A 22,560-nucleotide genomic window follows, 5' to 3' on the forward strand; every position below is an offset into this window, starting at 1 on the left:
ACAAAATATGAACAAGTAAACACACGAAAAAGTCGTAGAGATTTAATATATATATTAAATTTAATCTTATATATATACAGTATAATGTAATTTTTATCAAAGGGGGTTCGAACCTACTTACCCCTACCTGGCAATCCAAATAAACAACTTAAAAATAAGGAGTGACCAGGGGCGGATCTAGGGCCCGGGGAGGGTGTTTGGTTGTTCACGCGTACACTCTCCACAAAAAATTACAACGTGTATATAAGGTATTTTTTATTTTATTTTTTATGTACATATTTTGAATACCTTGAACACAAGAGAAGAGGTTGGTTCAGTGGTTTCGAGAATTCAAAATTTTTATGTACATATATAGATTTTGAATACCTTGGCCTCAAGTTCAAATCCTAATTATCATTTTTATTTTTCGAACCCCCTCACCAATAAAAATTCTGAATTCGCCAGTAAAAGCATCGTCAATTTAGTTGGCTAGCTCTCAAACTTCTACATTCAAGGTTAAAAGTTCAAACCCGTAGCAGCATTTCCTTCCTCTTTCTCCCTTCCTCTCCTTTGATATAAAAATAGAAAAAAGTAAAACAAAACTTAAAAATAGAGTAGTCGGAATCTCATATTTTATATGAAATAGCTAACTTCACTAATTTTGTATATCTAATGAGGCTGGTATCTACTATTCCATCAATCAAATGCGAGATAAAACAATCTCGCATTTTATTCTTAAGCTTTTATTCCTTATCTCACCGACCAAAGTAAATGTTTCAACTTCCAACCCGTAATGACATTTCCTTCCTCTTTCTCTCCTCTTCCTTTTGATATAATTAAAAAAAACACTTGTAGTAGTACTAGTACCTAGTGAAAACCAAACACATCACAGTGAGTGGGAGTGGAAGGGACATTATTGAAGCGAGTATGGAAGTGAAAAGATACAAAAACTACTGATCCCGAAGCGAAATGCTCGGCACGTGCCTTACCCCCATGTGCCGCCTTTCACTCTTCTCTTCTCTTTCCCCAATCCCTATTTATTTCCTCGTTGGATACTTTATAATATATGTCGAATATAATACTTAAGATACTGTATAATATTCTCACCCCACGTACCCCCATGCATTCCTGACTTTATTCATTTTTCATTTCTTTTTCAGTCAATTCACAGTATATACCAGTTGTCCTCAAAGGATTATTCATTATTTACACTAATCAACTTGTTTGAGTGAACTCCTCCTTTTTACTTCTTGATTCTTTTTATCAATTGAAAATACTACTTTCTCCGTCTCAATTTTAAGCAGGAGCGAACACACGTATATCCAAAGAGTGTCATCTGACACCGTTTGGTCAGTAATTTTTTTTACTTATATATAGGTATATGCAGAATAAATCAGAGTATAAATAAAATTAAATGAAATGGTAGTACTCGACATAAGGTCTTCGTTAGCTCATTGGTGCAGCGCTCACATTAAGCCCCTTTGCGGTCGCGGGATCGAACCTGGAAACCGAGCTTTTTTAATCTAATCCTTTTTTAGTGTCATTAAATTACCGACTTGACTCCTTTAAAATAAGAAAATAAGATCTAGATTCTACTACTCTTAACTAGTATCTAAATCAAATTGGAATCTGCGGACGTTAAAAAAACAATTAAGTGTTTTTTTTCTCCTATAAGTTGCATTTTTAGGAGATCATACGTACTACGTGTTACTCTTTCGGTTTTAAGTTGCCTTAATATTTTTTTCATTCTTCTTCTTTCTAATTGAAATTCTCAAAAAAAAAAAAAGGCCTTTTTTTACCATTGTATAGTGTCTAATATAGGAAAAAAATATTTATTAATTTTTCTAATTAGTGAATCCATCATCGTCTATCGTACATTTTAAAAAATGATAATTCATTGAGAAGAGTCGTAGTAGTGTACTTGAATTTTTTTCCTGAAATATGATATCATCATAGTGATTTATTGATTTGTTCACTTCTTTAAATTTCGACACTACTTACAAAAAATCACGCGTACGCCACTGAATTTAAGTATCTTATTTTCTTTTTTAGTAAGTTGACTATTCAAACATCCCACATGACAAATTTATAACCACATGATTCAAAGGACATTCTAATACATTATACACATCTTTAATTTAGGACCACATGATTCAAAAATCTCTCTTTATTTCTTAAACTCCGTGCCTAGTCAAACTAAGACACTTAAATGGGATGGAGGGAGTAATTGTCCTACAAATTTTTTTTTTATTTTTATTGACTTGGTTTATAATTACTAATTTAGTTATATAATCAGGCTTCCCTATAATATTTAATTTCTATAATAAATTGTCACTAAAATATGCAAATTTTCTTTGGAACCAAATGTTATGTTACATTTACCCTTTATAGTAGCTTTTTAACTTATAGCACAACATTCATCATTATAATTAAGCATGTCGAATGGGCCGGGTCAATTCGGTTCTATCCTGCATGGGGTTGATAATACATGGACTTTTTTTTTGTGCGGATTGGCCGTCAAAGGCATTGGTCTTTAATTTTTGTCCCTCAAATTCTTTGGTCTTTAATTTTTGGCCTTCGCGTAATACCATGAGGTTTGGGGTTCGAATCCCCGCTCAGTAAAAAAAAAAAAATCGCAAGGCAGGGTTTTGTAAAATTCCAAATGAGTAATTTTTTTTCTTTTTGCCTTAATGCAAATCTCTACGTTAAGGTAGAATTTTGCCTTATGACTGAAGCCAAAACTCTGCCTTAAGGGAGAGTTTTCTTATGCTTGAAGACGAAACTCTGCCTGAAGGAAGAGTTTTGCAGGTAAAATTATGCCTTGCGAATCAAAACTGTACTTTGTGATTTTTTTTTTTTTAAATTTTAATTGAGCAAGGTTCGAATCTGGAGTCAAGGAATTTTAGCGAAGGGCAAACATTAAAGACCACCAATTTGAGGGACAAAAATTTAAAGACCACTCCCAAACAAAGCAATCGTGCAAATTGCCCTTTCCAAGCTTTTAAAAAAGGAAATACAAACTTTTCAACTAGGCCCAAGTTAATTGTTTCAAGAGGGTCATTTGTACGAGGGCAATTCGCAGAATTGCCCTTATTTTGGGGTGGTCTTTAAATTTTGCCCCTCATATTTGAAATGTTTAAATTTTGCCCTTCGGCTAACACCCATAGGTTCCAGGTTCGAACCCGCGCGAGTAAAATTTTAAAAAAAAATTCGCAAGGCGGTTTAAATTTCGCTATGCGCCAACGACATACAACACTTGTGAAGGAATTACCAAAGTTATGCGGACCGCATACTTATGCCTTGTGGGCGGACTTGGCATAAGTATGCGGGTCGTATAACTTTGATAATTCCTTACAAAGTTATGGGATCCGTATAAAAGTTTGCCCATTAAAAGTATGCCCCAGCGTAACTTTGTGAAGGAATTATCAAAGTTATGCCGGGTCCTAACAGAAATAAATATTTGAGTGATAAGTCATAGCATGTTTTGTTACCAGTTATCCCAGAAAGTGGTTCAAAATATTCATCATTCTTGTGGAAGCTTGCTAGGCGTATCACATGGAGGACCTAAAGTTTCGACATTGTGGATAACATTCGGGTGCTTGGTGACCATCTATAGCTAGCTTACTTACACCGAATTATTGTCTTGGCTTTATCTAAGATTTACTTCTTGACGAGAATAAACATGCTCTTGTCTTTGGGTGGAAATGGTACGGATCTTTGGTGCAAATGCAATTCATGATGAGGTTGTCAATCGTGGCGGATGTGTTAATATTGTTAAGTTTGGATTCGTTTATTTTAATTAGGATGGGCATGTAGTTAAAAATTATGTGAAGAAGCTGACTTTTTCTTGAATACTTATGCCTTATGGGCGGACTTGGCATAAGTATCGGTGTCGGCATAACTTTGATAATTCTTCACAAAGTTATGCGGTGGGGGCATATTTTTAATGGGCAAACTTTTATGGGACCGGCATAACTTTGTGAAGGAATTATCAAAGTTATACGGGACCGGACATACTTATGCCAAGTACGCCCACAAGGCATAAGTATGCGGGTCCCGCATAACTTTGGTAATTTCTTAACAAAAGTATGCGGGTCCGCCATAGCGAAATTTAAACTCTACCTTGCGAATTTTTTTTAAAATTTGAATTTGCGCGTGGGTTCGAACACGGAACCTATGGGTGTTAGCGAAAGACGCAATTTTAAAGATTTCAAATATGAGGGGCAAAATTTAAAGACCACCCCAAAAGAAGGGCACTCCGCGCAAAAAAATGTTTGTACGATTACCCTGACAGTGGTCTTTAATTTTTGTCCTTCGCTATTTTTTTTTTATTTCGGGTTCGAATTTTACGCTCAGTAAAAAATTAAAAAAAATCGTAAGGTAGAGTTTTGATTCGTAGGGCAAAGTTTTGCATGCCCTCAGAAAGAGTTTCAAACTCTACCATTGCCTTCACCAGAAGGCAAAATTCTCATTTTAAGACAAATTTTTTTTTTTTTTTGATTAGTTTAACTTTTACCAATTTTCGCCTTAAAGCCTAACTTTTGCCTGAATAAGTTTAATTTTGGACAAAAATTATGCCTATTTAGGCCTTCAATAGGCGTATGATACAAACTTTTGCCTTGTAATTTTTTTTTAATATTTGACTGAATGGGAGTTTGAAATCAAAATTCATGAATTTTAGGCGAAAGTAAAAATTAAAGATTTCAAATTTAAGTGGAAAAAAATTAAAGGTCAGTGCCTTTGACGGGCATTCCGCACAAAAAAATGGTTTGCAAAGAAGACCGATAAGGTATACGTCTTTTCACACTTTCTCAAGATTTTAAACCAAGAAATGCCAAAGATTTTTTTTTAAAAAAAACAGAGGTTCACAACTGCCACTTGTTTCTTCCACGTCTCACCAAACCGCAAAAATGGCAACGAACTGCTTCTCTCCAACTTCCTTTATGTACTTCCCTTCTAATAATCCCAAAAATTCGCACAAAAAACTGTCACCCATCCATTGTTCACAATCCCTCACATCTCAATCCGAATCCCAAAAAAAACATCTCCTCCACTTAATATCTGATCAAGAACGTGGCCTTAAGACACAATCTGACCCCCAAAAGTTGTCTGAAATAATCCAGGCAATTGATGAGTTGGCTATTATTGGACGTGACAGTGTCACCACTGGCAGTTCATTGTCGGCCACGTGGCGTTTGCTTTGGACTACTGAGAAAGAACAGCTTTATATAATCAAGAAATTTGCACCCTTTTTTGGTACTAATGCTGGTGATGTTCTCCAAGTTATTGATGTTGAGAAAAGAAGTCTTAATAATGTTATCACTTTTCCACCGGATGGAGTTTTCTTTGTGAGGTCTACTATTGAAGTTGCTTCTTCTCAGCGTGTGAATTTCAGGTATCATTCCCTCTCCCTCTTGATATATTACTGCAATTTGGAAAAGTTCTTGAAAACAATATTTTGGAAAGGAAAATGGGCGTTTGGACATAAGAATTGTGAAATTTATAGAAAAAAGTAGTACTGGTATTTGTTTTCTAGTTGAAAGTGATATTTAGAAATTGGAGTAGTGTTTGGACAAGAATACAATTTAGAGTTGTTTTGGAGTGAAAATTGTGAAAAAGCTTTTTGGAGTTTTTTTGAATTCCGGATTCCGGAAAATTGTAATAATTCTATGTCCAAACAGTTTTCCGGAATAAATTTCGGAGAACCTGAAAACTATCCATGGCCAAACAGGCACATTTTTGTCAAAAAAAAAAAGTTCTTGAAAAAGTGTTGTTGAAAAAATAAGTGGGTGTTTGGACATAAGAATTGTGAAATTTGGAAAAAAATAGTATTTGTTTTCTAGTTGAAAATGGTATTTGGAAATTGGAGTTGTGTTTGGACAAGAATAGAAATTGGAGTTGTTTTAAAATTTTTGTGAGTAATTTGGAGTGAAAATTGTGAAAACAGTTTTTTTGGAGTTTTTCGAATTCCGGAAAATTTTAACATTCTATGTCCAAACAGTTTTCTGGAATAAAATTTTGGAAAAAAGTGAAAACTATCCATGGCCAAACAGGCACCTTTTTTTCAAAATAAAAAGTTGTTTGGATTGTAGTTACAGCATTATTGAAGATTTGTAGGTGTTTTGTGACTGTAAGAAAGGTTTTTATTCGAAATGCACCCCGACAACTTCAGTAAATAGTTTTGAAAGAAACAAAACAACATTTTGTAGACATTTTCTGGAAAAATTTAAACAATTAGTTTTTGGACAAACTTTTGCAAGATTCCAATAAATTTGCCATGTTCAAACAGCTCAGTATCCGTTTTCCACCTTGAAGTTTGTAGACCATTATGTAGAGAGGAGAAAGAAAATGTAAGAATCCATAAGTCCAATTTAGTGAATGCGTGTAGAGATCACCAATTTAGAAAAGGAGCTAAATGCGTGGTAAGAAAGTTAGATTTGGGAAAGGCTTATGATCGTGTAAACTGGTCTTTCCTTATGCAAATTACATGTGATTCCTTACTGTTTATTTTGGGTCTTCCACTTGGTGTCGAGCACAATGATGTGGGAGTGTGGCAATGGTGATTGACAAGTCTGTGAAGGTGATGGCTCCTTGGAAAAAACAAATTTTATCTTTTGGAGGTAGACTTAGTTTGATGAATAGTGTACTAAATGGTACCGGACTTATTTACTGTCGCTTATGCCTATCCCAACAAAATTTGAGAAGAAACTTAATTCCCTGAGAAGTGAATTCCTTATGGGAAGGGAAATCTGTAAAGAAGAATTTTCATTTAGTTAAATCATAAATGGCATTTGGGGATGAGAGACAAAAAAGGTGGTGGTTTGATGGCAATCTCAAGCTTCACATAAGAGTTTATTGAGTAAATGGCTTTGCAGGCTAAATTATGGTAGATAAGAGCTGTGGAGGAAGGTGATAGTATTGAAATAGAGCAACGTTGGAGTCCTAAACCTATTACAATGCCTGATAAAATGTCAGTTTGGAAGCAGATTACTAAGCTGTGGGTTGATTACAACAACAACATACCCAGTGTAATCACAAGTGGAGTCTGGGGAGGATAGGATATATGCAGACCTTAACCATTTCCAACATAAAATGATGTATAAGATTGGTAACGGGTCAAAAATAAGATTCTGGTTGGACAAATGGATGGAAGCTTGGAGATTGAAAGATATTTCCCCCACACTGTACAGTCTAGTTTTAAACAAAGATTGCTTGGGGTTGACTGCTATTCTGTTTCAGGACCGAATCTTCACCTTAGAAGAGATTTCAATGACTGGAAAATGGGGGAAGTCAGTGAACTTTTAAATTTCTTGGTATCTGTAGTCCTTGATGCTAATAGATCTGATGCTCAGCTCTGGAGGGCCAGCATTTTCTGTCAGGAAGGAATAATTTATGTTGTAGGAAGTCTAAGGCTTCCACAGTTCATGTTTTGGCTGGGTTGCTTCATAAAATCAAGCCCATTTTGGTTGGGTTGGGGAATTCCAATTTGCAGCAGATTTCCTTTGTGAAGGTGCACTGCAATTCTGTGACCACCTCCTACGACACTGCCACCCAATCCTGGCAGATTGTGGACCTTGTTTCTGCAAATCTTTTGAGTCTGTCGGGTAACACCTCAAAATGTGAAGGCTCAATTGTTGAGTTGGCAGGCAAAGAGGGTGGGGAAAAAAAATATGGAATGCAGTACCTTTATGGCATTATGTTAACTATTTTGATAGAAAGAAACAAAAGATGCTTTGAAGGAAAAAAAAAACAGCAACTCTCTTAATGTGAAAGATAGGTGTTTACAGAGTCTTTTTTCTTGGTGTACGGATAGAGAAATGGAAGATGTGAACCAGCTTTTTGATTTTTTAGACTATGAATTTGATGTAGTTGTTGAGAAAGTGTAACTTTCTCCTTTTTCGTACTCTTGCAGTACCTTCTTAGTACTCATTAATAAAACTTACCTTCTTAGTACTCATTAATTAAACTTACTTTACTTTATCAAAAGAATAAGTCCATATTGCAGTGATTTAACTTGGATTGCTGCATTTCATGCTATTGATCTTTTCTGGACGTGGATAAAGAAGTTAGTATTATCTTATAGTGGGATGAGATGTGCCAAATAGAGCCGATCAATATTGAAGATTTATTTGGGGTTGAGGAGTGGTTGTTTGTTGTTGTATGCTAATAATAAGCCTTTCTGGAACAGACTTTAGAGGTTAGGGGAGTCACCTGAAAATTGGTAAATTCAATTCTAGTGAGGGGTGCGAAATTTCTTGAAACATTAGAGAATCAGAACACCGATAATAGGACAGAGGGGGTATTTCCATGTCCTTCAATTGTTGTTATAGTTTGTACTATTTCATGGTCTATTGACAATTGCAGCTATATTGTAGATTCACAAGTGCGGTTCTGCGCGGAAAAAATTGGGAATTTCCTCTACCACCATTTGGACAAGGGTGGTAAGTGTTTCTCCTCTCTTTTATTGTTTTGATTAGCAGCATTTTAGATTCCACCAAGTGATATATGGTATATTAGGAATTCCCATATATCTGATGTCAAGTGTAGACTTATAGTGCTGTTTGGAAGTTACATTGCCTTTCAAAGTACTTTATCTCAAGCTTTTGCTTCGTCCCTTTTTTCTCTTTCTTTCCCACTTTTCCTCAATTCTCTTGCTTGATTTTGAAAGTGTGTTCAGATTACTTTTGCTTATGTGTAGGTTTGAGACTGTGTACCTTGATGATGAGATTCGAGTAGTCAAAGATATCAGGCAAGACTACCTGATTGTTGAACGTGCTCCTTATGTTTGGAAAGAATGATTGCCGGATTTGTCTTCTGCTTCTCTGTACATAAATTTTACTGTAAGTTCCCTTCTTTGAACTCTCATCTTCATGGTAATATAACTGGAGAGATTATGTTTCCCATAATTTTTCTCCGTGTTCTGAATGTATAGGTGCTGCACCATCCTCTTTGTAACCAATATTTTTGTAATGTTAAGCGGAGACATTTGATTTATTTCATCAGATTGAGTCACTAATGAGGTAAAATTTGTACCTTCATTTGTATGAAAGATGCAAATAAATTTATTCAGTTTTACCTCTATGTTGATGGTGTACAATTTATTCTTTTACTGATCTAGTTGTGTATACTGTTTACTTTTGCGTGATCAGTTTATCTCCATCACACATATGTCTCCGGGGTTCCTAATGTTTCTAAATCAACAAGTAGTTTGTCTGGTCAAAAATGGTAATCTTCTTCAAATGTTTTTGTAAATATATAATACATAAAGCCGACCTAACTAGTTTTGTAAGTCCATGTAGGAATGAGTGTGAGATTTAGAGGACCTCTACCTAGGTTTCAACCTCGAGAGGATTCCTTTTAATTTCAGTTTGTGAAATAGTTTCATTTGCGCTAACGCAGTAACTAACTTACCAACCTCAACAGGAAGATTCCATTTTGTCTTGAGAAATAGTATCATTTGCGCTAAAGAAGCAACAAACTTAGTCCGTATTCCTTTTTCATTTTGAGAAGTGGTTTCATTAACGCTAAAACAATAGCATAGTTGATTTGTATGGGCATTCTGGGCAAGGTTGCAACAAGTCGCTAGTCGAAGGTTTAGACCAATCACAGGTCATTACTATGTGCCCTCTTTTAACTGATGACACCTAATTTGCCCTTAAAGACAATATTTAGTATTGGGATGAAATAGCCAAACAGGCACTGATAATTTACTTGTATTTCTCACTTACCTAGCTAATCTCGTACTTAGTTTCACCTACCAAACATGGGAGAACTAAAAATCTTGCTCGTAGACCCTTATTGACTTTCCAAGTTGATAAATTTTTTCTTTTCCTTTGTTTGTTACCATCTCAGAAAAAAAATTCTCTTTTCCTAACTTCCATCCAAATTACCACTTTGTTTTCTCGGTTGGGTCATGTGTTGTTTTTCCATTTACTTCTCTAAACGTAGACAAGCACCAATTCTGAAAGAATTGTTACAAAAGATAATTGTATTATGTTTAACATGGCAACACTTTTACACACGTCTAGAGTTTTGTTGAAGATTCTTTGTAGACACAAGAACAAAAGAACATAGCTATACAAAATTGAAATGTGAAGATTGCATTGACGTTTGCTACGTCTGAGATTTTCCTCATTAGGAACATTTCCCTTTGTTTCTCCGAGGTCATTTAGGTCCTTCGCTAAACGGCTCACATTCCGTTTCATACGGATATAAATTTCAAATAATTCAACATTATCTGATTTAATCACCGTATTAACGTCAAATATCAAGATTTTTTATTTGTGAACGAGAACCAGATATGCTTTACTATTAGTTGCATATCCTATGGAAATACAATCTCCTATTTTTACCCTTTTGGGTTTAGGATCTTGCACTGTAGCTCAACACCCCCACACTGTGAAATATTTTAAGTTAGGCTTTCTTTCTTTTTATTTTTCATATGCAATGGATTGTGTTTTACTATGTGAAACTCGGTTGAGTATTCGGTTAGCCATAAGAATAGCTTTCCCCACAAGTTCTGGGGTAAATCAGAACTTATCAACAAGGCATTCATCATCTGCTTTAACGTTTTATTCATTCTTTCCCCAATTTCGTTAGATTGTGGCGAGTAAGGGGTAGTTGTTTGATGAATAACGCCATCTTCCAAACATATTTCTTCAAAAGAAGATTCATAATCGTCAACCCTATCACTTCTTATCAGTTTGTTCTTTTTTGTTTAGTTGCGTGTCAATTCATTTTTGTATTGCTTGAATGCATCAAGTGCTTCATCTTTACTACTAAGTAAGTAAATATAGCAATATCTAGAGTTGTCCTCAATTGAAGTTATGAAATACTCTCTTGGATCAAAAAGAGTGTCCACTTAGCCATTTGCACACCCCTTAAGAAAACTCCTAGACAAAAATATGTAATTTAACTAAACTGTCCCTAATTAAATAGGTATTGAGATTTGATCACATAACACTTAATAGGGGCAAATATGGAGAAATAAGGTTAATTCTTTCTTGATTTGATAAGTGGACACTCTTTTTGACCCGAGAAAAAAAGGCTAAGTGGAGACTCTTTTTGATCTGGAAGAAGTGCTTTTTTCCATCGTGAGATGATATTTGACTTCGTGTCTCAAATATTTGTGTGAATTAAGTCTAAAAGATTTGAATTCCTTTCAGCTGACTTTTAAAGATGTTTAACATACTTTAATTCCACACATGTTTGACACTTTGATTCATTACATTGAAACTTAGACAATACCTTTAAGTTAATCATTTTTCGCAAGGTATTTGAAGCTTGACGTGACCTAAATGTGAATGTCATAACTTATTTGACTTAAGTAAATGTCATAACTTATTTGACTTAAGTAAGTAAGAAGAAGCTTCAACTTTATTCATATCAGTAGCTATTACATTTAGCTTAAAAAGGCCCTCAATTATGTAACCTTTTCTTACATACATTTCAACAACAACAACAACAGCCCAGTGAAATCCCATAATGTGAGGTCTGGGGAGGGTAGAGTGTACGCAGACCTGACTCACACCAAGGTAGGACGGTACATTTCCGAAAGTCCCTCGGCTCGATAGAAAGCATAAAAAAAAGAGGTCGGATAAGGCCAAGAGATTCAAAGCGATATGGAAATGCAAATAACTAAAGCGACTAAGCCATGATGAAGCGGTTTGAAAAAGGAGCGATGCTATCACGGATAAAATAAGATAATCAAAGTACGAGCGTAACAAATAGTAGCGAGAAATCAAAGCACGAGAACTTATATTGCGATAATGTGACTACTAATATGAAAGGATAAACGTTACTATCTACTAGCCTTCTACCCTGTCCCGAGTCCTCCATACCCTCCTATCTAAGGTCATGTCCTCGTGTAAGTATGAATGCGCTATATCCGTCTAATCACTTCTCCCCAATACTTCTTCGGCCTACCCCTACCTTTTCCGAAACTATCCGTGGCTAACCTCTCACGCCTCATGTTTGGGGACATCCGTGTCTCTCTCTTCACATGTCCAAACCATCTCGTCTCGTTCCGCATCTTATCTTCACCGAGGCCAACTCCCACCTTGTCCGGATAGCCTCATTCCTAATCCTCGTCACTCCGGTGTGCCCACACATCCATCTCAACATTCTCATCTCGGCAACTTTCATCTTTCGAACGTGAGAGATCTTCGGCTACACTCCACCCCACACAACATGGTCGGTCTAACCACCGCTTTGTAGAACTTTCCTCTCAAGTTGTGGTGGCACCTTCATCACATAGCTTTCCTCGGAAGCGAGCCTCCATTTCATCCACCCCCTCGCCCCTAATACGATGTGTGACATCGTCGTCAATCTCCCAACGCCTTGTATAATAGACCCAAGATACTTCGAAACTACTTGTCTTCTCGAATGACACAGTACCAAGCCTCGCTTCACGCCACCTGCGAGGTGTCTTCCTTTCGAACTTGCACCCAGTACTTTGTCTTGGTCTTACTCGGCTTGAATCCTTTAGACACAAGTTTGGCCAACCCTCTAGCTTGGCGTTGACTCGCCACGAGTCTCGTCGATCAAGACTATGTCATAGCGAAAACATACACCGTGGCACCTCGCCTCGAATATGCCGCGTCAATTCATCCATCGCGAGGCAACAAAAAAACGGACTGAGCCGATCCGACGCAACCCCATCACAACCCGAGAAGTGCTCCCGAGTCTCCTCCTACGGTCTTGGCTCACTGTCCCCCGTGTCCCCGATGACAACTCGATCACCCCAACGTACGCCACAGTACCTTTAGCATCTCCATGGCATCTCCCGACCTATCGAACTTTGTCGTGCCTTGCACTACAGGTCGACGAATACCATATGTAAGTGCTTCTCCTTCCCATCTTCGCTTCCACCGTCTCCTTACAAGATGGATGGCTTCGTAGTTGAGCGTCCCGTGAATCCACTCGGTTTCTGCGAAATAGATACGCCCTCCCTCACTCTCGGCTCCACCACCCTTTCTCACACTTTCATAGTATGGCTTAGCGACCCCTTGATACCTCTATAGTTGTTTGCAACTCCGGATATCGCCGCTTGTTCTTGTATAGAGGATCATTACACTCGACCTCCATTCGGCATCATTGTCGTCTTAAAGATGACATTAAACAACCTAGATCGCCCACTCCAAACCCTCGCCGAGCCCGCAATCTTTCAAATTCTCCAGAATCTCGTCGTGTCCCGTTCTTCTTCACTTGCACGCAATACCCAAAATCGCGACGCCTCCCCCGTATGTTCTAAATCTCCCAACACAATGTCTGTCCCCTTCTTCATTCAAGAGTTTGTGGAAATATGACTGCCATCTCCGTCTAATGTAAGCCTCTCTTTCTACCGAATACTTTGCCATGCTCGTCCTTGATGCGCTTCACTTCTGATCCAAATCACGTGCCCTCCTCTCCCTCGCCTTGGCTAGCCCTCGAACAATTTCTTATCCCCGCCTTTTTCCTCTAGGCTCGCATAAAGGCGTTCAAAAGTCGCCGTTTTTGCCATCGAAACCGCCCAACTTCGCCTCCTTCCTCGCCATCTTATAAAGTTCTCTATTCGTCCACTTCTCCACCTCATCCTCGCTTTACATAAACTTCGCATACGCCACCTTTCTTTTGCTTCCACCTTCCTTTGCACTTCTCCATTCCACCACCAATCCCGACGCCACCACGACTACCGTCGAGACCCGCACTTCCCTAGCTACTACCCTAATGCAACAGGCTGCCGTTATCATGACATACCGGTCGCATCCCCACTACTATCCCAGCCCCCTGGTCTGCCCGGTAATTTCTCCCATTCCGTGGCACTAGTCATGGTCAAACTCCCCATCGATCCTAGCCGATCACCGTGACCCTCTTCTTTCTCGTCGATCGATCCCAAATCCATCACCAAGAGCTTATGTCGGGTTGTAAGGTTGTCGCTCGGGATGACCTTACGATGCCTTGCACGTACCTTTGTCATCCTTCCTAAGGAGTAGAAAGTCTATCTGAGTCTTAGCCACCGAACTACGGAAGGTTACCAAGTGCTCCTCCTTCTTTGGGAAACTTGAATTGGCTATCACCAACCCAAAAGCTCTTGCGAAATCCAAAAGTGCGACTCCTCCTCCATTCTTACATACATTTCATTTTTACTAATTACAACTTTATCATAAACACACACTTAAACCTGTTCTTAACGAGAATTGCCATAGAAACTAAGTTCTTGCAAATTTCAGGAACAAGGAGAACATTGTTTAGAGACATTACTTTGTTTGAAGCATCTTCAAAGATATCTTGACAACTCCTTCAATTTTGGCAGTTGTGGAGTTTCCCATGAAAAGAGTCTCGTCGGGTCCATCAGGAGCATAAGAAGCAAACAACCCTTTGTTAGCACAAACACGGCGGGTGGCTCCTGAATCAATCCACTATTCCTTGGGATGTTTTACCAAGCTGCATTCAGAAAGCATAGCACACAAGTTTTCCATCTCCTCGTTCTTTTCAACCATGTTTGTTTTACTCTTTTTCTTGTCTTTCTTTGGAGCACGACAATCCTCAGCCTTGTGTCCAACCTTTCCACAATTGTGGCACTTTCCTTTGAACTTCTTCTTAGGCAGGTCGTAACTCTTTGGTCCAGAAGGCTTCTTTCTCTTTTTGTTATTAGAAGATGCCTCCCCAACAATATTTGCTCCCATTATTGTTGAGTTTTCACGAGCCTTCTTTTAGGCAGTCTTGTTATCCTCTTCTAGCCTTAGACGAACAAAAAGTCTTCAAGAGTCATCTCCTTGTTCTTACGTTTCAAGTAATTCTTAAAGTCATAAAAGAGGTACTTTTAAATGTCTCTACTTGAAACGCTTCATTGATGACCATTCCTTCAATAATAAATTTATAATTAATAACATAATAAATATCTTTAATAAAAATTGATCCGGATCATACCTTCAGCAAGGAGAGGAGATAATAAGTGATGACTCGCAGTTCTTGCACTTGAGACATGATAGACTTGCTGCATTTTGAAGTCCAAAAATTTGGAGGCCACAAATTTCTCTAGTCTACATCTTCAGTCTTGTATTTCTTTTCTAGGGCGTTTCACAACTCTTTCGAAGTTTTACAAACACTGTGGACGTTATACAATCCATCTTCCAAGCTACTAGCCACAGATATTTGTAAGAATAATATTCTTAGTAGTTTGGAAGATGCTTGGATAACATCTAGTATTTGTAAAACTTTGAAAGAGTTGAGGAACACTCTTGAAAAGAAATACTAGACTGAAAATGATGGACTAAAGAATTAGTGGCCGCCAAGTTTTTGGACTTCAAAATGGTTGACAACAAGTATTTCATGTCTCAAGTCCAAGAACTGCTAGTTATCATTCATGATTTCCTCTCCTTGCTGAAGGTATGATCCGGATCAATATTTTTATTAAAGATATTGATTATGTTACTAATTATAAATTTATTATTGAAGATATGGTCATCAATGAAGCGTTTCAAGTAGCGGCATTTAAAAGCTACCTCCTTTATGGAGAGAATTTAAGAATTACTTGAAGCATAAGCGTAAGGAGATGACTCTTGAAGACTTTATTGTTCGTCAAGGAATTGAAGAGGACAACAAGACTACTGGAAAGATAGCTCGTGGAAACTTATTAATAATGGGGGCAAGTATTGTTGAGGAGGCACCTTTAATAACAAAATGAGAAAGAAGCCTTCTAGACCAAAGAGTTACCCGACTAAGAAGTTCAAAGGCAATCGCCGCAACTGTGGAAGGTTGGACACAAGGCTGCGGACTGCCGTGCTATAAAGAATGACATGAAAAGGAGTCAAACGAGCATAGTGGAAAAGAACGAGGAGACGGAGAACCTGTGTGCTATGATTTTTGAATGCAACTTGGTAGGAATTTCAAAGGAATGGTGGATTGATTCAGGAGCCACCCATCATGTTTGAGATAACAAAGGGTTGTTTGCTACTTATGCTCATGATGGACCCCACACAACTCTCTTCAGGGGAAACTCCACAACTTGCAAAATTGAAGAAGTTCAAAAGATATCTTTAAAGATGACCTCGGGAAAAGTAGTGATTCTAAACAATGTTCTCCATGTTCCTGAAATTCGCATGAGCCTAGTTTCTGCCGCACTTTTCGGTAAGAACCGGTTTAAGTGCGTGTTTGTTTCTGATAAAGTTGTAATTAGTAAGAATGAACTGTATGTAGGAAAAGGTTACCTAACTGAGAGCCTTTTTAAGTTGAATGTAATAGCTATTGGGTATGAATAAAGTTGAAGCTTCTTCTTACTTACTTGAGTCAAATAATCTGTGACATAATTTGGGTCACGCCAACTTCAAAACCTTGCGGAAAATGATTAACTTAGAGGTATTGCCTAAGTTTGAGTACCACGAATCAAAGTTTCAAACCTGTGTGGAATTAAAGTATGATGTTAGTCAGTTGAAAGGAATTCAAATCTTTTAGACTTAAGTCACACAGATATTTGAGACATGAAGTCAATACAATCTCACAGAGGAAAAAATTATTTCATAACTCTCATTGACGACAACACTAGATATTGCTATATTTACTTAGTGGTAAACATGAAACAATTAATGCATTCAAGCAATACAAAAATTGAGGTTGAAACGCAACTAAACAAAAAGATCAAAATGATAAGAAGTGATAGGGGTAACTAGTACGAAGTTCCACTTGAAAAAATATGAATATGGCGTTATTCATCAAACAATCGCCTTTAATCGCCACAATCTAATGGAATTGGTGAAAGAAAGAATACAACGTTAAAGGAGATGATGACTGCCTTATTGATAACTTCTGGTTTACCCAGAATTTGGGCGGAAGCTATTCTTGCAACTAGCCGAATACTCAATCGAGTCCCTACAGAGAAAACACAATCCATTCCATATAAAAAATGAAAAGGAAGAAAGCCCAACTTGAAATATTTCAAAGTGTTGGGGTGTTTGGCTGATGTGCAAGCAGTGGCAGATCCAGGATTTTCACTCAGGGGGGTCGAAAAAAACAACAAAAGCTAAATATTAAAAATAATGTTGTCAATGGGGATCGAACCTAGGACACTAGAGACAATTTTGAACACCCTGGACCACTAGAGCTAACCTTTTGCATTTGTTTAGGGTGTTCAAAAGTTAATATATGTACATAAACACAAAAAATCTACCCTATATATACACTATAATTTTTACCGAGAGTGTTCGGGTGAACACCCTGCCATCCACGTAGATCTTCCCTTGAGTGCAAGTTCCTAAACCCAAAGGGGTAAAAATAGGACTGAAAACCAACCAATAGTAAAGCATATCGTTTTACGGTTCACAAATTAGAAAATCCCGATATATATGTTAATATGGTGATTGACTCAGATAATGCTGAATTCCTTGAAATATATATGCTCAATGCTAAATCTGTTGTTTACAAACCATTCTCCTCAATGTTACTGGATTCCTGTACCTTCTCCTTTGAAGTTGAAGCATTAGTTGTTTCTACTGTAACCTCACTTTTTTTCATTTGCAAATGTTCCCACGCGATCATTTTGAAGTGAAAGGTTCTGGTTCTTCTGTTTTCCCAACCACTGATTTGGATTGCTCTGCTTGGATTTTCTTGGCAGTGTGAGTAGACAATCTCGAACTTGTTTCTTATGATTGAACTGGCTTAAGAATAACTCTACTCTATTTTGGGATCTTTTTAATTTTCTTCTTCTTTTTGTACTTCTTACTCACTCTTTCAGTTACTGTGGGGTATTGTCTAAGGGTTTGATATCATTATTGTTGGAATGTGTGACCATCTCATCTAAAAGCTTAAGTTGTTAGAGAGAGCACACTTTTATTATTTAACTATATTCTCAACATGCCCCTCTTGTGCGGGCCTGATTCTTTTCCATGGGCCAAGCATGTGGAAATTTCCTTTGATAATGGGTGGCGGTGAGATTCGATCCCAGGACCTCTACTCTACCTGCTCTGTTACTATGTTGAAGTATGCGACCATTTAGATAGAGCACACTTTTATTATATTCTCAACAGTTATTGTTGTGAGATTGATGTCTTCCTTCTACATTGTGCTGCTTCGTTTACAAATTACTGACCTTTTCCATTAGTGTTATCGTTCTCAGACTGCACCGCATTTGCAGGTAAAATCTTGCTAGGTCTCACCTTCTTTAGTCTCTATTGCTCTCTTGTTTTTCTTTTCCAGAATTCTATAATTCATCACGGAGTGTCAGTTTCTTACAAAGTTTGCAGTATTTAGGTATGCCCTCATATTTTAAGTTTCTGAACCCTTCGGAGGTGAAGTATGCGACCATTTAGATAGAGCACACTTTTATTATATTCTCAACAGTTATTGTTGTGAGATTGATGTCTTCCTTCTACATTGTACAAATTACTCACCTTTTCCATTAGTGTTATCGTTCTCAGACTGCACCGCATTTGCAGGTAAAATCTTGCTAGGTCTCATCTTCTTTAGTCTCTATTGCTCTCTTGTTTTTCTTTTCCAGAATTCTATAATTCATCACGGAGTGTCCCAGTTTCTTACAAAGTTTGCAGTATTTAGGTATGCCCTCATATTTTAAGTTTCTAAACCCTTCGGAGGTGAAGTATGCGACCATTTAGATAGAGCACACTTTTATTATATTCTCAACAGTTATTGTTGTGAGATTGATGTCTTCCTTCTACATTGTGCTGCTTCGTTTACAAATTACTCACCTTTTCCATTAGTGTTATCGTTCTCAGACTGCACCGCATTTGCAGGTAAAATCTTGCTAGGTCTCACCTTCTTTAGTCTCTATTGCTCTCTTGTTTTTCTTTTCCAGAATTCTATAATTCATCACGGAGTGTCCCAGTTTCTTACAAAGTTTGCAGTATTTAGGTATGCCCTCATATTTTAAGTTTCTGAACCCTTCGGAGGTGAATCGTCATCCTCCAATCCTACCCATACAGTTTCAGGCTGGGGTTTGAATCGTCATCCTCCAATCCTACCCACACAGTTTCAGGCTGGGGTTTAGGCAGATCTTTCTACCTTTACTTTTGGCCATGCTAGGTTGTGTCCTGCTTCTAGTCGTAGCAATCAAGAGCAAAGAGTGGTGCACACAGTACTCAAAAGTTGTCTCAAATAATGCCATGTATGCATGTGAAATGGAAAACCAAGTAGGAGAACTTATGCTGGAACAACAGCGATGTCCTCTTCTGGCTTAAAGTCCAATGTTCATTTTGGAGCTACATGTGCATTCATTTTAAAGTGTTCTTCATTTGTGAAGTCAAGAAACACATTATAGTTGTCGTATACTCCAATTTTTTTCCGAGCCCTTTACTGGAATAAGTTCCTTGAAACTGGACCTAATTCTCTCAATTTGTGGTAGAGTTTTCCGGAATTTGCAAACTAGTGTTCTCTTGTATTCATCAACCATTACTCCATAATAGTCTTTAGCTTTAAAAATCACCATCAGTATCCCATTATGTGTGGTCTTCGACTCTTCATTGCAATCACTGACTCATGTTTATGGCGAGCAAGATTCACAGGTGAACTAGGTAATCCAGCTACAGTGGTGGTATACAAAGGTTTTCTAGCAATTCCTCCCATAGATTGATTCATCCCAACTGGGGGATCATTGTGTTGTTCCAGATGAGCCGGAATGCTGCTGTCTGGCGGCTCCATCAGCAGGAGCGTGCAAAAGATGCTGTGAAAATTATAGCCATTGTTGTTTAGAGAAGGAGAGAGAAGAACGAAGAAATATTAACTTGTTCTTCAATCCCTTTATCTCTCTGACTACTAAAGATAATAAAATTCTAACAAAAAGAAACTGAATTTTCTTATAAATATAATTAATATTAGCATGAGTAGTTATGCTATCAATAGTAAAAAATCTAAATGATAGTTATAATGGTGATGTTAATACAATGGCATGCTTGATATTAATATAATTAATCTTGATTAATTTTGAAAAATTTAGCAGTTCTTCAAGCTGATCACTTTTTTTTTTTTTTATAATGGACAGAGTTGCCTGCAGTTTGGGGTAGTTCTTACTACATTTCTTGTTAAAGTATCTCAAACAGTTTGTATTGTAAATATGCATATATTGCTTGTTCTTGTTTCCTATTAAATTTACTTGGACGAGGCAATCCTATCCTAGAAGTCCTGCTTTGGGTCACTTGTAGCCAATTAGAAAGAATCCCTCCCCTCCCAATTTGCAGCTGGATTCCTTTGGAAGGATTCTAGATTGGAATATTGCCGTGGTGTTGATGGATTTGAAATAATAAAGTATGTAGCAGAGAACAGCCTAGACTACTGATATGTGATTCTTTTTTCTAGTAGTAGTTATGTAACTCTTTAGTCTTGGTTGCTGGTAAGTATTAGGGTGGAAAAGAGACATTGAATAATGCTTTAATTAAATCTTATATTGATGTTATTCACACTATTTGATTCATTATTGGAGGAACTTTTCAAATATATGTCTTTTCTAGATCATAACATTCAATTGATTGGTTCGGCAAAAAGTGCTTCCGGACCTAGTACGCATTCTGTTAGATTCTTAATGGCACTATATCTTTCAGTCAGGTGTACTTGTGGTAATTTAAATGCTCAAATGTTTTCTAGCTCTGTGGAGAATGATATTACTCAGTAGATGACAATCATGGCACATAAAAGTAGTTAATAAGTCGTTTAATCACAAAATTATTGTATTTTTTTTAATGTCTACTCTGTTTTGGCTTGATATTAGAATTATGCAATTATAAGCTATAGATTTCGTTGTTGATTTTTTGAAATTGTGCGGTAGGAGCTTTTAAGTGTTTGAGCTTAAAACTGTAGTTTGCTTAGTGAAGGAAGAGTGGTCAGTCGATTCCCATGAAGCATTCTGTATTACAACTATTGAAGTATAATTGGTATATCTACAGCAGTTGCCTGTGTTCCATCATCTATTCTTAAAATATCTGTGGCTTTTCACCATTTAATATCTAGTCAAGTCCTAAGATAGTTGCCATAACTGCTATCCAGTTTGCTCAAGTGGTGTGACATGTTATTTGAGGAGACAATGTGTTAGATTCCTTCTTTCTAATTCATTAGATGTTCGGACTAAAAAGGAGAAGAAAGGGAAACCCGCCAGAACTTTGCTGCCTGTACGCTTCTTAAAAGAGTATTGAAAAAATAATGGAGTGATTGCCTTGGAACTTTCGATAGCTTGAATTTCGCATGTCCTATAAGGAGGCTTACCATAGTGCATGGACTCTCATGGTTCCTTTAGAAGATATCGCTACAGGATAGAGGAGGCTAGTTAAATTAGAAGGGAATAAAAGGGAGTGAGAGGAGGGTTGGGCAGAAAGGATGAGAAGAACTTCACATTTCAGTCATTATTCCTTCCTAAAGATGAAAATATGAAAACCAAAGTTAAATTTTAAGTGAGAGAGAGAGAGGATGCAGAATATAGATGTTGTGGGTTCTTAGTTGAGAGAGTACATTCTGAAATGTATATTAAAGTCTATCCGTACTTATTTTACCTACATATATGTAGGGGTTGACCCCAATATATTGAGTTTTGCCGAACCTGCGAACCCATTGTTGGGTACTTCACAAGATGAGAGCTTTATGCGGCTACTCCCACTCCCACTTCACCCTGTCCTTCATATCCTTGTGACGAAAGAAAATGAAGAGCATAAAAAGAATGGCTTGTTATTTACATATAAGAATATGGGTTCCCATCTAGTTTTGAGTTAAGAGGTAGAAATACTCTTTGTTCTACAGGAATATGGAGATAAAACTTAATCACGTTGACGTTCTGTAATGCATAGTTGTTGCAATTGCTTGAGAATGAGGGGGTTGGAGTATAGATATCAAAAGTTAAATTGTGCTTCTACTGCAAGTGTCATTTTATGTTGCTTGGGTTGTGAGTTGTGACACTAAAAGCTGGTAGAGAGCACCCTTTTTGAAGTTGAAACCTTGAAGCTGATATTCTGTATTAAAACACCAGAATTGGAGGGTGTTGAAGGACACTTAAAAAATTAGACTCCTAATCTTTCGTCACTATGGCATCTGTGAACTAGTGTTGGGTGTTGAAGGACACTTGAAACATGTGCAGGTTTCATTTGATACATGACCGGTAATCAGATGCGTATGTATGATTTAGATTTTAGAGCTGGCGAGTTTAGAATGAGTGTGATCTTATTATGTATGTATCTAAATTTTCATTTGTTGAATGTGTATACCTAGTTTGAACCGAAAGTAAGGGATTCAGTTGAGTCTATAGAATTTGTCCTAGATTCGCCTCTGGCTCATATGTTCTTGAAGTATGAACCCTCAAAAGTAAAATAATAAACACAATCTATTCTATTATCCTTTTCTTTAAAGACTTATTTTGGCTTGATGTATATGATTCTTGAATGAAACGACAACCACCAAATTTTAAGTTTGTGTCTAGTACTGTTGAGCAAACCCAACAGAAGGAAAATGAAAGAGGAAGACATGAAACGTTTCCACAACTCTATCATCAAATTAATAGCAATAAACTCGGTTTGAAGAGGCTCATATGTGGATGATGCTAAATAATATCCATGGGGAGAGCTCGCAAATAATCGAAATTAAGAAGTTAAAATTTCCAAGTTTTAATGCGTTGCA

At 37.2% G+C, this 22,560-nt stretch overlaps 1 protein-coding gene across 6 annotated transcripts; it reads left to right on the top strand.

The window, feature by feature from the left end:
* The first annotated feature begins 4,826 nt into the window (after positions 1 to 4,826).
* On the top strand, positions 4,827 to 22,292 carry LOC132053595 (probable plastid-lipid-associated protein 11, chloroplastic). 6 transcript variants are annotated; one of them, XM_059445682.1, is made up of 4 exons: positions 4,827 to 5,374; positions 8,355 to 8,420; positions 8,678 to 8,819; positions 21,691 to 22,292. In XM_059445682.1, exons 1-3 carry the CDS (start codon positions 4,890 to 4,892, stop codon positions 8,775 to 8,777), a joined length of 651 nt encoding a protein of 216 aa, XP_059301665.1. In that variant the 5' UTR covers positions 4,827 to 4,889; the 3' UTR covers positions 8,778 to 8,819; positions 21,691 to 22,292. The 6 variants fall into 6 exon arrangements, with proteins under 6 accessions (XP_059301665.1, XP_059301664.1, XP_059301667.1 ...); XM_059445681.1 differs by lacking the exon at positions 21,691 to 22,292 and adding an exon at positions 19,473 to 20,329; XM_059445684.1 differs by lacking the exon at positions 21,691 to 22,292 and adding an exon at positions 14,190 to 16,238.
* Positions 22,293 to 22,560: the final 268 nt, after the last annotated feature.

This window comes from Lycium ferocissimum, chromosome 4 (genome assembly GCF_029784015.1).
Source record: "Lycium ferocissimum isolate CSIRO_LF1 chromosome 4, AGI_CSIRO_Lferr_CH_V1, whole genome shotgun sequence".
In the NCBI taxonomy this organism is placed as follows: Eukaryota; Viridiplantae; Streptophyta; class Magnoliopsida; order Solanales; family Solanaceae; genus Lycium; species Lycium ferocissimum.